General features: G+C 47.7%; 1 protein-coding gene across 17 annotated transcripts in view; it reads left to right on the top strand.

The window, feature by feature from the left end:
* The first annotated feature begins 991 nt into the window (after positions 1-991).
* Positions 992-13,362, top strand: part of GRAMD2A (GRAM domain containing 2A) — a 32,063-nt gene continuing 19,692 nt past the window's right edge. For 4 of the 17 annotated variants that reach the window (XM_072739071.1, XM_072739067.1, XM_072739069.1 and 1 more), the window contains exon 1: positions 1,043-1,096. Coding sequence is in view for 5 of the 17 variants with exons in the window: in XM_072739060.1 (XP_072595161.1) it covers positions 1,056-1,096 (41 nt within the window). In the remaining 12 variants the exon portion in view is untranslated. Of the gene's footprint in view, positions 1,097-2,055; positions 2,206-13,362 lie in introns of those variants that run through there. The other 13 variants (XR_011997456.1, XM_072739075.1, XM_072739061.1 and 10 more) reach the window with 10 other exon arrangements.

The raw sequence follows: 13,362 nt of genomic DNA, 5'->3' as shown, positions 1-13,362 counted from the left end.
GGTAGTAGCTGGGTCTATAAAGGCTGCAGCTGGGACATTTTATGGGCTTGCTTGGACTGAAGAGAGTGTAGCAACAAGGACCCCTCCGCCCTGCTTTGGTGGGGGAGCTGAAGCGGCCTTTGCCCTGCACCTCCCCTTAGGTCTGATACATGAAGGGCCCTAAAGCAAGGGCGCTCTAGGAGAACAGGTTCTGCTCCCTTTGCCTCCCCTGCCTGCCGCCGTCCTCCATCGCCCCCATGATAAAGCGGGGCCAGGGGGGTGGCACAGGTTCGGGAAGGGAACTGTCTAGCTTGCACCTTCCTCTGCGGACCCTCCCAAGGACCAAGCCCTACGAGGCGGGAGGAGGGAATGGTCCGAGGGCCAGGTGAGCCCGGGAAAGCAGGCTTTGGCCTCGCTCTCGAGGCCCAGCCCCTTGTCCCATCGCAGCCCTCGGCTTACCCGTCTTGCTTCCCCACTCGGTTCCGGGCCGTCAGTCCCCGCACGGGACCCACCTCGGGGAAGTGCGTGACGGCTCCCGGCTCCGGGCTGGCCTGTGTGCTCGGTCCCTCGGGTGGGGAGAAGCTGAAGCCCAGCCTGCAGCCCAAGAAGGCTTAGAGGAGGAAGGGGGCCGGGTGCTGCAGAGGGCACCGGGCGAGACTGGTAGGGCCGAGAGGAGGAGGAACCCGGAGGGGGCCGGAGGGGGCCGGAGGCCTGCGCTGTGCAGGGCGGAGGTGCACCTCCAGGGGCCAGGCCACCGGGCCTCGCTGGTCTGCAGGTTCCAGTGGTCGGGATCCCGCGCGGGGCTCGCGGCGGAGCGCGGAGGAGGAGGAACGGCCAGTGGGCGGGGCCCATCCCGCGCCGGCAGCCAATGGGCGGAGCCCGTCCCGCGCCGGCAGCAAGTGGGCGTGGCCGGTCCCGCGCCGGCCACTTGTGGGCGGGGCCGTCCCGCGCCAGCAGCCAATGGGAGGGCGGGGGCGGGTCCGTCCCGCGCCGGCAGCCAATGGGAGGGCGGGGCGGGGCGGGTCCGGGCGCTCGGTCTGGCCGCGGGGTCTCCGGCGTTCGCGGGAGGCTCCGCGATGACCGCTCCGAGCCGGGGCGAGGCCGCCGAGGCGGGCAGGTAAGGGGCTGCGGCCCGCGGGCTGCGCGAGGGGACGCCGCCCGGCGGGGCGAGGCGGCCGCGGGGTCTCGGCGCCTGGGCCCCTTCTGGCCGCGGGGCAGGCACTCCGGGCCACCGGAATTTGGGCTCCGCTGCAGGACTGTCCGGGGGTGTCCGGGGCTGTCCGGGGCTGTCCGGGGTGTCCGGGGGTGTCCGGGGGTGTCCGGGGGTGTCCGGGGTGTCCGGGGCTGTCCGGGGGTGTCCCGGGCTGTCCGGGGGTGTCCGGGGGTGTCCGGGGGTGTCCGGGGTGTCCGGGGGTGTCCGGGGCTGTCCGGGGTGTCCGGGGCTGTCCGGGGGTGTCCGGGCTGTCCGGGGCTGTCCGGGGCTGTCCGGGGTGTCCGGGGGTGTCCGGGGTGTCCGGGGCTGTCCGGGGGTGTCCGGGGTGTCCGGGGCTGTCCGGGGGTGTCCCGGGCTGTCCGGGGGTGTCCGGGGGTGTCCGGGGGTGTCCCGGGCTGTCCGGGGTGTCCGGGGCTGTCCGGGGGTGTCCGGGGTGTCCGGGGCTGTCCGGGGGTGTCCGGGGTGTCCGGGGCTGTCCGGGGGTGTCCGGGGTGTCCGGGCTGTCCGGGGCTGTCCGGGGGTGTCCGGGGCTGTCCGGGGCTGTCCGGGGGTGTCCAGGGCTGCGCGGCGCGGCGGGGGCCCGGGCGCCTCCGGGGGCTGCGAGGTGTTGGCGGGGGCAGAGGGCCCGGCCGTGGGCGCCCCGTGCTCCGTCCCGGGGATGGGGGAAGCCCGCGCGGCCTCAGGACGTCGCTGTCCGTCCGTCCGTCCGTCCGTCCATCTATCCGTGCGTGCGGTCCGCCCCCGAGCCGAGTCCTTCGTCCTGGCGCCCCTCACCCCAAGTCGGGCGCTTCCTGCTGGTCCCGGAGCCCCCCCCCCCCCCCCCCCCCCCGCCGGCTCGGCCCGCCGCGGCCCCGAGGCAGCTCGGAGCTGTCCCGGCACGACTCGGCCGCACCCGCGCTGCAGGGGCCGCCCCTCCGCCTGGAGACTGATCCAAAGTCGCGTCGGGAGGAGGGACGGTTCCTGCCGCGGAGCACGGGGCAAGGGGGCTGGGCAGGCTGGAGGTGCTGCTTCAGGTAGGCAAGGGCTGTGGTCTCCGCCCCGGAGGTCCCGGGCGCCGCGGGCGGGGCTGCTGGGGAGGACCGGCCGGAGCGAAGCTGCAGGTCCCAGCGCCGCAGCCTGAGCCCCGGAGGCAGCCAGGCCCGGCCGCCAGCGCGGGGCAGCGGGTGAACGTGCGGGTCCTGCCCCGGGCCGCCCGGCTGCACCCTCGGGGACCCCCCTGACCTGTTTTCAGAGGCCGGTGGGCCCCCACCCAGCTGTCATGTACCCTGATTTTCTTTGCTCGCCTCCCCCCTCCTCCTGGGTAAGGGTGCCCCGTCCTTGGGGGATCAGGCTCCCAGCGCTGAGAGAGGCGCCCGGGGTCTGTGAGGTCTTCGCCCCTGGTGCGCCTCTAGCTGGCTCCAAAGTCCAGCGCTTTTCAGAGACTAGACCCCGTAGTGAGGGGACCAGCACACCCGTCTCCTGTGCTCCGATTGTGCTGGCTGGAGTCCGGCCCACGCTGATCGACACAGGTGAGGGTTTGACAGGGCCAGGGCAGCGGTGAGCATCTCTGGAGCAAATGGACAGGACCGGGTCCAGAGGGCAAAGCTGACGGAAGCTGTCACGGAGCTTCCAGGACTTTCCGCAGGGACCAAATGGAAGTTCTTCCTGACTTGCCTTAGGGAGAGGTTTCTGAATTAGCCTAGACTGAACAGCCCTGGCCCCGTCCATGCCCTGATGCTACAGGTGGCTTTCAAAATTCTGAACCTAGGTGAGCCCCCCAAAGGCTCCATGCAGAGAGAAAGACCTGTGCGCCAGCTCATCCCCCCCAGAGGACTCCCGAGGTGAGGTGGGGAGTACTCAACATGAGTCTATGCCAGCCAGGCTCCCGCTGATCTTACTAGCGCCTCTTGGGTGGCTCTGCCCAGTCCCTAACCTGGTTAAGATGTAGCCTGGGCGCGGAAGGCCACATACCGTGTCCACCCGACCAGCATGAAGGGCCTTCCTCTGGGAATCAGAAGTTGGTTCATAACTTGCTTGTCTCCTTTCCTGAAAAGTGAAAATAAGCCCCCACAATACTGCAGCTATCTCTGGTGCCAAGTGTAAGTTTCGGGTGGAGTCGGTCTGGGCCATTGTGTTGCTCTTCACCTGGGCTGCAGGGCATCAATCTGGCACCATTTGTCATCACCAACCTTTGAAGCTTTGATTAATCCCCCAAGTGTTTACTAATGTAGGAAGGGAAGAAGAGGGGGAGACCAGAAGCCCCTGGGAACAGAGATTCCTGTGTGATAAGAAGCTAACCCCCACTCCCTCCAAGGATTACCTGCCTGCTATAGCACAGATTCCAGAAGGAAGGGTTTTTTCCCCCAAGAATGTAAGCCTCTACAGGGTAAGCTGTTTCCTCCCTTCTCCCTACCACATCGACACATTTTTACTGCTCTGGAAATGTTTGGTCATAGGGGCACAGATTCCAGAAGGAAGGGTTTTTTCCCCCAAGAATGTAAGCCTCTACAGGGTAAGCTGTTTCCTCCCTTCTCCCTACCACATCGACACATTTTTACTGCTCTGGAAATGTTTGGTCATAGGGGCATCTGGAGGCCCAGTCGGTTAGACATCTGCCTTTGGCTCGGGTCATGATCCCAGCGTCCTGGGATCGAGTCCTGCATCGGGCTCCCTGCCAGGCAAGGAGTCTGCTTCTCATTCTTCTTCTCCTGCTGCCCCTCTCCCCATACTCATCTCTCTCTCTCTTGCTGTCTCAAGTAAATGTTAAGAAATTGTTTGGTCTATATTAGGACTGGAGTTTTTTTTTTTTTTTTTAACATTTTATTTATTCATGAGAGAGACAGAGAGAGAGGCAGAGACACAGGCGGAGGGAGAAGCAGGCTCCCTGCGGGGAGCCCGATGCAGGACTCAGTCCTAGAATCCCGGGATCACGACCTGAGCCAAAGGCAGACGCTCAACCACTGAGCCACCCAGGTACTCCAGGACTGGAGTTTTAATAACCCTTGGAGTTTGAGCCACTCTTCAAGTCCTAGTCTTAAATTAACCGCATGTTTCCTCAGGTGATGTTTAATATCCACTAGAAAATCACATGGTGAGTTTTTGAAACAGATGTGTTTCTGGCGGGCACTATTTCTTTTTTTCTTTTTTCCTTTTTTAAATAATCTCTACACCCAATGTGGGGCTTGAACTTATAACCCTGAGATCAAGAGTCACTCACTCTACTGACTAGGTGCCCCACACTATTTCTATTTTAATCTGAAATAGGAAACACATAAAGAATTAGTTTAAATTGGGGGCGCCTGGGTGGCATAGTTGGTCAAGCGTCTGACTCTTGATTTCAGCTCCGGTCATAGTCCCAGGGTCCTGGAAAGGAGCCCCATGTCACACTCAGCACGATGTCTGCTTAAGACTCTCTCTCCCTCTCCTCTGCACTACCTCATCCCCCCTCTCTCACTTTCTCTCTCAAATAAATAAATAAATCTTGGGAAAAAAAGTGAGTTTAAATCAAACACGAATTGGGACACCTGGGTGGCTCAGTGGTTCAGCGTCTGCCTTTGACTCAGGGCGTGATCCCGGGGTCCTGGTATCGAGTCCCACATTGGGCTCCCCGCAGGAAGCCTGCTTCTCCCTCTGCCTGTGTCTCTGCCTCTCTCTCTCTCTCTGTCTCTCATGAATAAATAAATAAAATCTTTTAAAAAATAAATAAATCAAACATGAATTCCTTTTCCTCCTAACAGGGTGATGTGGGACATTGATGGTATATTAAATAATTGTCAAAATCGTAGTGGCCTTTTATTTCATTGGCATCTCTTTTCCTCTGACTTAGGGTCAGAGCAGCAGCATGGGTGGTATGTCTGAGCAAACAACTGGGACCAGTTATAAAGATTTTCTTTGTCTCTTCAGAAAAAAATTTAAATATTTCTATTTTGTGTTAACATTAACAGGATTATTCAAAACTTGCCCATACCAACCAGAGCCACACAAAGTGCTTTTTAAAATAATTTTTGAATTTAGAAGGACTATCCAGAAAAGTTATTTTAAAACAACTCACTGACAGGGGTGCCTGGGTGGTTCAGTCGGTTACGTGTCTGATTCTTGGTTTCAGCTCCGGTCATGATCTCAGGGTCCTGAGGTTGAGCCCATGTTGGGCTCCCTGTTCAGTGGAGAAGCTACTTCTCCTCTCTCTCTCTCCCTGGCCCATGCACCAGCTCTCTCTCTCTCTCTCTAAAATAAATAAGTCTTTTTAAAAAGAGTTAAAAATAAAATAAAACAACCTAGTGACAATACCTCAGACTTTATATTCATACTGGGCTTCCTTGACTACCAAACAGGTTGAAAAATGCTTATATTTTTCATCATTAAATCCTTTTCTTGCAGAAAAATTCAAACGTATATGAAAAGAGAGACTAGTATAATAAGCAGGATGTGCCCATCACGCAGTAATTATCAAGTTATGGGCCAGCCTTATTTCATATATATCTTCCTCCTCTCTCACACCTGGATTGTTTTGAAGCAAATCTAAGGTATTATTTGATCCAGAGCTATTTCAGTGTATATCTATAAAAGATAAAATCTTTTTTTTTTGAAAGGTAAAGTCTTTAAAAAATATGACTACAATACTGTTTTCACACCTAAAAAATAACAGTCACTCCTTAGAATCACCAGTGAGTTAGCATCTAAAGTTTCCCCATTGTCTCATAAATGTCTTTGTACCATTATTTAGTTTAATAAGGATCTGAATGAGGTTTATGCAATTGGTTAACATATTGAATCTTTATATCTATATCTCTATAATGTAATATATAGATCCCCCTACCATTTCTTCTTTTTTTTTCCCTTGAAATTTTTAACTAATCTCCATACCCAGCATTGAGCTTGAACTCACACCCTGAGATCATCAAGAGTTGCATGCTCTACTGACTGAGCCCATCAGGTGCCCCTTCCTTGCAATTTATTTGTTGAAAAAAATCAGATTATTTGTCCAATACCATTTCCCAGTTTGTTGATGGTGTTCAAAATGTTCCTGTGAGCCCTGTATTTCCTATAACTTGGGGTTGGTCAGATTCAAGAAGGTATTAAGCACTGGAGGGGTTAGGTTAGCACAGGATCATTAGACCTCGTTCTTTGTCTTGGGGGATGTTAGTGGCCACTGATGATTATTTCCCTTAGACACATTATTCATTAGGACTTTAAAATGATGTTGCTCTAATTCTATCACTTTTTCACCATCTATTAGCTTGAATCTTTCTATAAAGAAATGCCCTTTCTTTAACTATTTGGTCACTGAGATATAGCACTAACAGTGGAGATCTAGTTTTATTAAGGAAGGGACAGGATGACATAGGTTTGTTCCTTGGTGAAGGATCATTAGTTAGGACAAGGTCCATTTGGGTGTTGGAAAGAACTTTCTAACAGAACTTTCTGCATGACACACCTGATGGATGATATTCACATGTAGGTACACATTTTTAGATCCCTTGTACCTGATTGCAACTTTACCTTTTTTTTTCTTTAATCCACTGGACTATTTATTTCCTTATAACAAGTTCCTTGATGTGGGTAACACTGAATGAGGTGTTTGTTTTTTTTTTTTTTTTCCTTTAAGTCATTCTCAGATATGTAGTCCCTGTGATAGAATGATAAAAAGAGGCTTAGTTAAAGACCTGGATTCAGTTCCTTTCTCCTGAGTTATTACTACTGGCTCTGAGCCTTCCTTTCTTTATCCGTAAGACAGAGTCACATCTGGCTTGCTTCAAAGGTTCTCAGGCTGTGCAATGGCTTGAGAGAGATGCCACCAAAAGTTAGTTCCCCTGCAGTGCTTCCACCTTTGAGAATCTGAGACCAGGCCTCTCTAAGGATCCAGCCCCAGCTTTAAGAAATCTTTAGGTCTGCTTTCCTTTCAAAGGTACAAAGTTCATTTTTCTGAAATAAATTTTATATTTAGAGATAATTGTAGATTCACATGCAATTGTATGAAGTAATGCAAAGATCTCACATATCTTTCACCCAGTTTCTCCCAGTGTAACATCCTGTATAATGAGAGCACCATGGCACAACCAGAAAACTGACATTGATATAACCCATTGACCTTATTTGGATCTCACTGGTTTTACATACACTGGTGTGTGTGTGTGTGTGTGTGTGTGTGTGTGTGTGTGTTTAGTTTTGTGCAGTGTTATCACATGTGGGGATTTGGCAAAGTCCATTTTAAAAATCAAGGTTTCTTTTTCTGTTGGATTTAGAGGGTTTTCACGTAAGAAGAGTGAGGTGTTAGGAATTTGGAGTTTCAGAGGTGTTTATTATTATTGCTGTGCCCTTGAAACAAGTCTTTTTCTTGCTATCTCTTTCTCCTTCCTTTTTATTCTTTCCATCAAATGAAAGTACTTCATTGTGATCATAAAATTCAGGCAAAGTGTGCAGGAAAGTATAAAGAAGAAAAATTTTAAAAACACCTAAAATCCCAACTCATGGAGAAAAATATTGTTGGAATTTTGGTGAGCATCCTTCCCACTTATATTTTATTATGCATGCTGTTCTATATAATGCTTTTCCCAATGTTATGTAATATTATTCTTTTTAAGAATAAAGTCAGGGCTTCATAGAGATTTAGTTTTAATAAATAACTTGATAAATATCAGTTTAATTGTTACCCAGCCTTTCATTCCATGAATAAACTGCAATTTGTTCATGCCCTATTGTTCTTTTTTTCTTCTAACTACAGTTCAGTGAACATTCTGATACATTTAAATTTGTGTCCAGTTGTTTTCTAAGAATAGGTTGTTAGAGGTTGAATTTATGGGTGGGATGGGTATCTACATATGAAATGTATGTACCTTTTCTCACCCTGCCCTACCACGCAGTATTGGGTAAGACTGCCCATTCATTAGCATGTTGATCGACAGTAGATATTATTAAACTTTTAGGCCTTTGGCATTTAATAAGTAAAAAAGAAGATATCATATCTACCTTTTATTTTAAATATTAAAAAAGTAATCTTTATTGTTTTTGCTGATTTTGAAAGTATTACATGCCTGTTATAATAAGCTTAAATAAAAGAGAAATTAAAGAGAGTAAAAATCACCCTATAATTCTCACACGAGATAGAATCACTCTTGTTTGATAAATACCCTTAGGTATAGAAGGTTAAATTTTATAAATGGATTAATCATATCTTACTAATCTATACCTACTTTTCACTAAACAACACATATTGAACTTTTTTTCTATGAGCACATGCAACTATATTCCACTATTTTAGTCAATTGCACAGGAATCTATGATATTGATAAAATATTATTTAGGCATTTCCACTTTTTTCATATAATTGTTAACCATATGAATATAAATTTTTGCCTACTTGTCCATCTATTTTCCTTATACCGAGTTTCTGTGAGATGGAATTGTTGGTTCAAAGGATCTGTAGATTTGTGATACATCCTTGGTGATACTGAGCACTGTAATTTTTTAAGTTTTACCAATAAGATAGTTAAGAGAAATATTTCTTCTTTTGTGACTTGCCTGTTCAATATTCTTTGCTCACTTTTCTATTAGATCGTTTACATCTTCTTACTGACTTGGATGAGCTCATTATATGTTTAAAAATATCAATTTTTTATTACATTTTGATATACAAAGTTTTTAATTTTTTTTAAAATTTTTTTAAAATTTATTTATGATAGTCACAGAGAGAGAGAGAGAGAGGCAGAGACACAGGCAGAGGGAGAAGCGGGCTCCATGCACCGGGAGCCCGACATGGGATTCGATCCCGGGTCTCCAGGATCGCGCCCTGGGCTAAAGGCAGGCGCTAAACCGCTGCGCCACCCAGGGATCCCAAAGTTTTTAATTTTTTATGCAATTAAATCTTTTATGTGTTCTGGATTTTACATCTTGCTTAGAAAGATCTTTCCTAATATGTTCATGTCCTCCTGTATTTTATTTTAGTTCTTTATTTAGAAAATATTTGGATGTTTAATCTCCTTGGAATTTATTTTTGTGAATGGTGTGAGATAGCCAATTGCCCCAATATAATTTATTGGACAATCCATTCTTCTCTTACTTATTTTGAAACACCTTCTTTATCAGGTACTAAGTTCTCAGATATCCATAGATCATGTTCTGGACTCCCTGTTAGGAACTGCTTATCTTTCCTAAGGCAGTAAATACCATTGTATTTTGATTGCTCTAGCTGTGATTGCTCTCGCTTTGTTTGGACATCTGGTAGGGCAAGCCCTTGTGTTAAATTTGAAATAAATTCACTTCTTTAAAAACTTTGAAAAAAAAAAAAAACTTTGAATCTTCCCACTCAAGAAGATGACTTTATTCAAGTCTTCTTTTATGTCATTTAAAAAATGTCTGTGGTTTTCTTCTTGTGGACTTTCTACATAGTAAAAGTTTATTCTTGGATGTTTTATATGTATTGTTGCCATATCAATAGAATCATTTTCCCCAATATATTTTATAATGTTTATATATTTTATAATATATATGTGTATATAAATAAATATAGATAGATAGATTTTATCATGGGTCTATAGAGAAACTATTGACTTTTATGTAGATCTTATAATCCCTAGAATAATAAACTCCGTAGGAGCTCAGTATGTGTCTATCCCTCCCACAGCCCTGTCTAACCCAGTGTCCAAATATAAGAATGTCTAGGCCACTTTCTTTTCTTTTCTTTTCTTTTCTTTTCTTTTCTTTTCTTTTCTTTTCAGTTGATTGTGTGTCCTCTAGATAGTTTATCTTACCATCTTTCAAATAAAAATTCTCTTTTTTGGGGAGCTCCTGGTTGGCCGAGTCAGTGGGGCATGCAACTCTTGATCTCGGGGTGGTGAGTTCAAGATCCATGCTGGGTATAGAGCTGACTTTAAAAAAAAAAAAAAGAGAGAATAAAAATAAATTTAAAACACTCTCTTTTTAGCGTCTAAAGCTTTTCTTTCTTTTTCTTGCTTTTGTGCCTTGGCTGGAACCTCCAGAACCTTGTGGGATAATAAGGGCAAGAGCAGGGGTTCCTTGGAAGTTTCCACCCATTAGACCATCAGGAGCCTCCCCCCCACCCCCCCCGGAGGAAGAGGTCCCAGGCCTTGCAAGGCCCTAAGACCAGGTCGGGGTTCTGGCCCCGGGACCCTGGCAGCTGGGGGCATCAGCAGCACGGCGGCCCCAGGTGTGGCATTCGGGGTGCGGGTGCCCTGGGGGGAGGAGAGGCTCCACAGGTGAGGATGCAGGCGCGGCTGGACCCTGGGGAGGGGGGGCGCAGGGGACCAGAGGGGCTCTCAGAGGCCTGTCCCCGCTGGGTGTCCCGGGGGCACCCACCAGCCTGGGTGAGAGGCAAGGAGGAGCAGGCCAGCAGGGTCCCTGCGGTGCAGGGGCTCAGGGCCCGGCCTCCGCCTCCCTGCCTGAAACCCTCCTGGGCTCCCAGGGCAACTCCCGCCTCTAGTTTTCTTCCTACCTCTCGGCTCCCTCTCCCCTAGTCCCCTGGGGGCCTCTCCCCCCCAGATCCTTAAGTGGTGGTGCTTCTTTGGGTCCCAGATGCCCCTCCTCCCCCTCCTCCTCCTCAAGATCTAACCCACATACCACAAAATCCACCCTTTGAAAGTGTACAACTCAGTGGCTTTCATGTGTTCCCCCAGTTGTGCAGCTCTCCCTACTGTTGAATTCCAAACCAGTTTTGTCACCCCAAAAAGAAACCCTATGCACATGAGTCACTTCCCATTTCCCCTTCCCCCAGCATCTTGGCAGCCACTCATCTCCTGTCTCCCTGGATTTGCCAGTTCTCCACACTTCCCGTCCTCGGAATCCTACAGCACGGGGTCTTTCCTAACTGGCTTCCTTCGCTTGGTGTGTAGGGTTTTTAAGGTTCTTTCATGTTGTAGCTTGAATCAGTCCTTCCCTCCTTTTCCTGGCTCAGTACTATCCCACCGCAGGGATGTACCGCAGTTTCTCTGTTCTCACTTGATGGGTATTTGAGCTGTTTCCATTCTGGGGGGCTAATTATCATAATTCCACGAGCCTTATTGTATAAGATTTTGTGTGGACACGTTTTCAGTTCTCTCCGGGCGTGTACCCAGGAGTGCCATTGCCCTGTCATATAGTAACTCTATGGTTAACCGTTTGAGGAACCACCAGACTGGTTTCCAAAGCAGTTGTACCATTTTGCATTCCCACTAGCAATATATGAGGGTTCAATTTCTCTGCGTCCTCACCAACACCTAATATTGGTTATGGTCTCCCGGCGGGCGTGAAGTGATATCTGATTGTGGTTTCGGTTTGTATTTCTCCAGTGGCTAATGATGTTGAGTATCTTTTCATGTCCTTATTGGTCACTTGACATCACCTGGAGAAAAATGTTTCTTCAAACATTTGCCCATTTTTAGTTGGATTACTTGTCTTTAGCATTCATTTTTAAAAAATTTTTAAATTAATTAATTTGTATCATTCAATTTTAAGAGTTCTTTTTAGTGCCTCAGTGATGCAATCTTGGTTTGGGCTCCAGTGGGGATCTCAGGGTGGTGAGATTGAGTCCTGGATCGGGCTCCACCTTCAGCGTGGAGTCTGCTTGGGTTTCTCTCTTCCTCTCCTTGGGCCCCTCTCCCCACCTCCCGCACACATGTGTGCACACTCTCTCCCTCTCCCTCAAATCCTTAGGAAAAAAAAATATTTCTTCTTAAAAAATTTTTATTTTAATTGTGGTCAAGGAAAACACATAACATAAAACTTATCATCTTAACCATTTCTAGTGCATTTGTACAGTTCAGTAGTGTTAAGCATATTCATATTGTTGTGCAACCGGTCTCCAGAAATTTTTGATCTTGCGAAACTGAAATATTCATTAAATACGTCTCCACTTTCTCCTCCTTCCAGCCCTTGGCAACCACCATTCCACTTTCTGTTTCTTTGAATTTGATACTCTAGGTACTTTTCATAAGTAGAATCACACGGTATTTATCTTTGGAGTTCTTTATATATTTTGGATATTAGTCTTTTATCAGATATATGATTTGCTAATATTTTATCCCATTCTGTGGGTTGTCTTCACTTTCTTGATGATATCATTAGCAACACAAAGTTTTCCAATTTTGATAAGGCTCATTTTATCTTTCTTTTTATTTCCTTTTGATATCATATCTTGAGAGACCATTGCCTAATCAAAGGTCACAAAGATTTACACCTGTTTTCTTCTAAAAGTTTTGTGGTATTAGCTCTAACATTTTAAAGCTTATTTTTATATATGGTGTGAGCTAGGGGTCCAACTTAATTCTTTTGCATGTGAATATCTTGCTTTCCCAGTCCCATTTGTTGAAAACACTAATCTTTCTCCTATTTGGTTTTGGTACCCCTATTGATAGCTTCTCTTCTTTGTGTATTGACTTTCCTAGCTCCTGCACTCATTCTTGGGCCAGTAACTCAGAAATTTATCCCTTTATCCTTGACCTTTTTTCTGAGCTCCTTATTCCTAAATAGCTTGACATCTCCACTTAAATGTTTCTCACAGAACTTTAAGACAACTCAGGTTGTTTCTTCGAATATGCCTTTTTTTTCCGATGTATTTTCCTGTTTCATCTCAGCAAAACAGAGCAGTATCCTACTTGTTTATGCCAGATATCTGGGCTCATACTTGATATTTTTTCTCTTATACCTCACATCCAGTGGATTACCAGGCCAGGTTGATTTTATTTCGAAATATATATCCTGAATCCATCCCTGGCCTCCATCACCACTGCCACCAAGTCTGGGACATCATCTCTCCGTTGGAATCCGGTCTTCTAACTGCTCTGTCTCCATGGAGAAATTTTAAACATAAAAAAAGGAGAGAGTTGTAGGACGGATCCCCATGTATCCATCACCCTGCTGTAATAACCATCAATAGAAGATTGTCCCTGTTTCATCAATACTTACCTTTACTCCCCCTTCCCCACCTCCTTTGGATTACTTTCAAGCGAATCTATGTGTCAGAATGATCTCTTTAAGATACAAAGTTGATAGTGTATTTCCCTGTTTAAATCCCTTTATTGATTCCCCACTGCTTTTAAGAAAATGACCAAAACCCTTACAGGGGTTCCCCCTGCATGATCTGGCCCTGCCAACCTCGCTAGCCTCATTGTTCACCACTTCACTACTTCCACCCTCTAAACACAAAGGCTCTGTTTAGGTGCTTCATACATGCTACACACCTCTGGTCTCAGGGCCTTTGC

Source organism: Vulpes vulpes, chromosome 15 (assembly GCF_048418805.1).
Source record: "Vulpes vulpes isolate BD-2025 chromosome 15, VulVul3, whole genome shotgun sequence".
NCBI lineage: Eukaryota > Metazoa > Chordata > Mammalia > Carnivora > Canidae > Vulpes > Vulpes vulpes.
The sequence above is the reverse complement of the archived record's forward strand: the minus strand, read 5'-3'. Positions and strand labels throughout refer to the sequence as shown.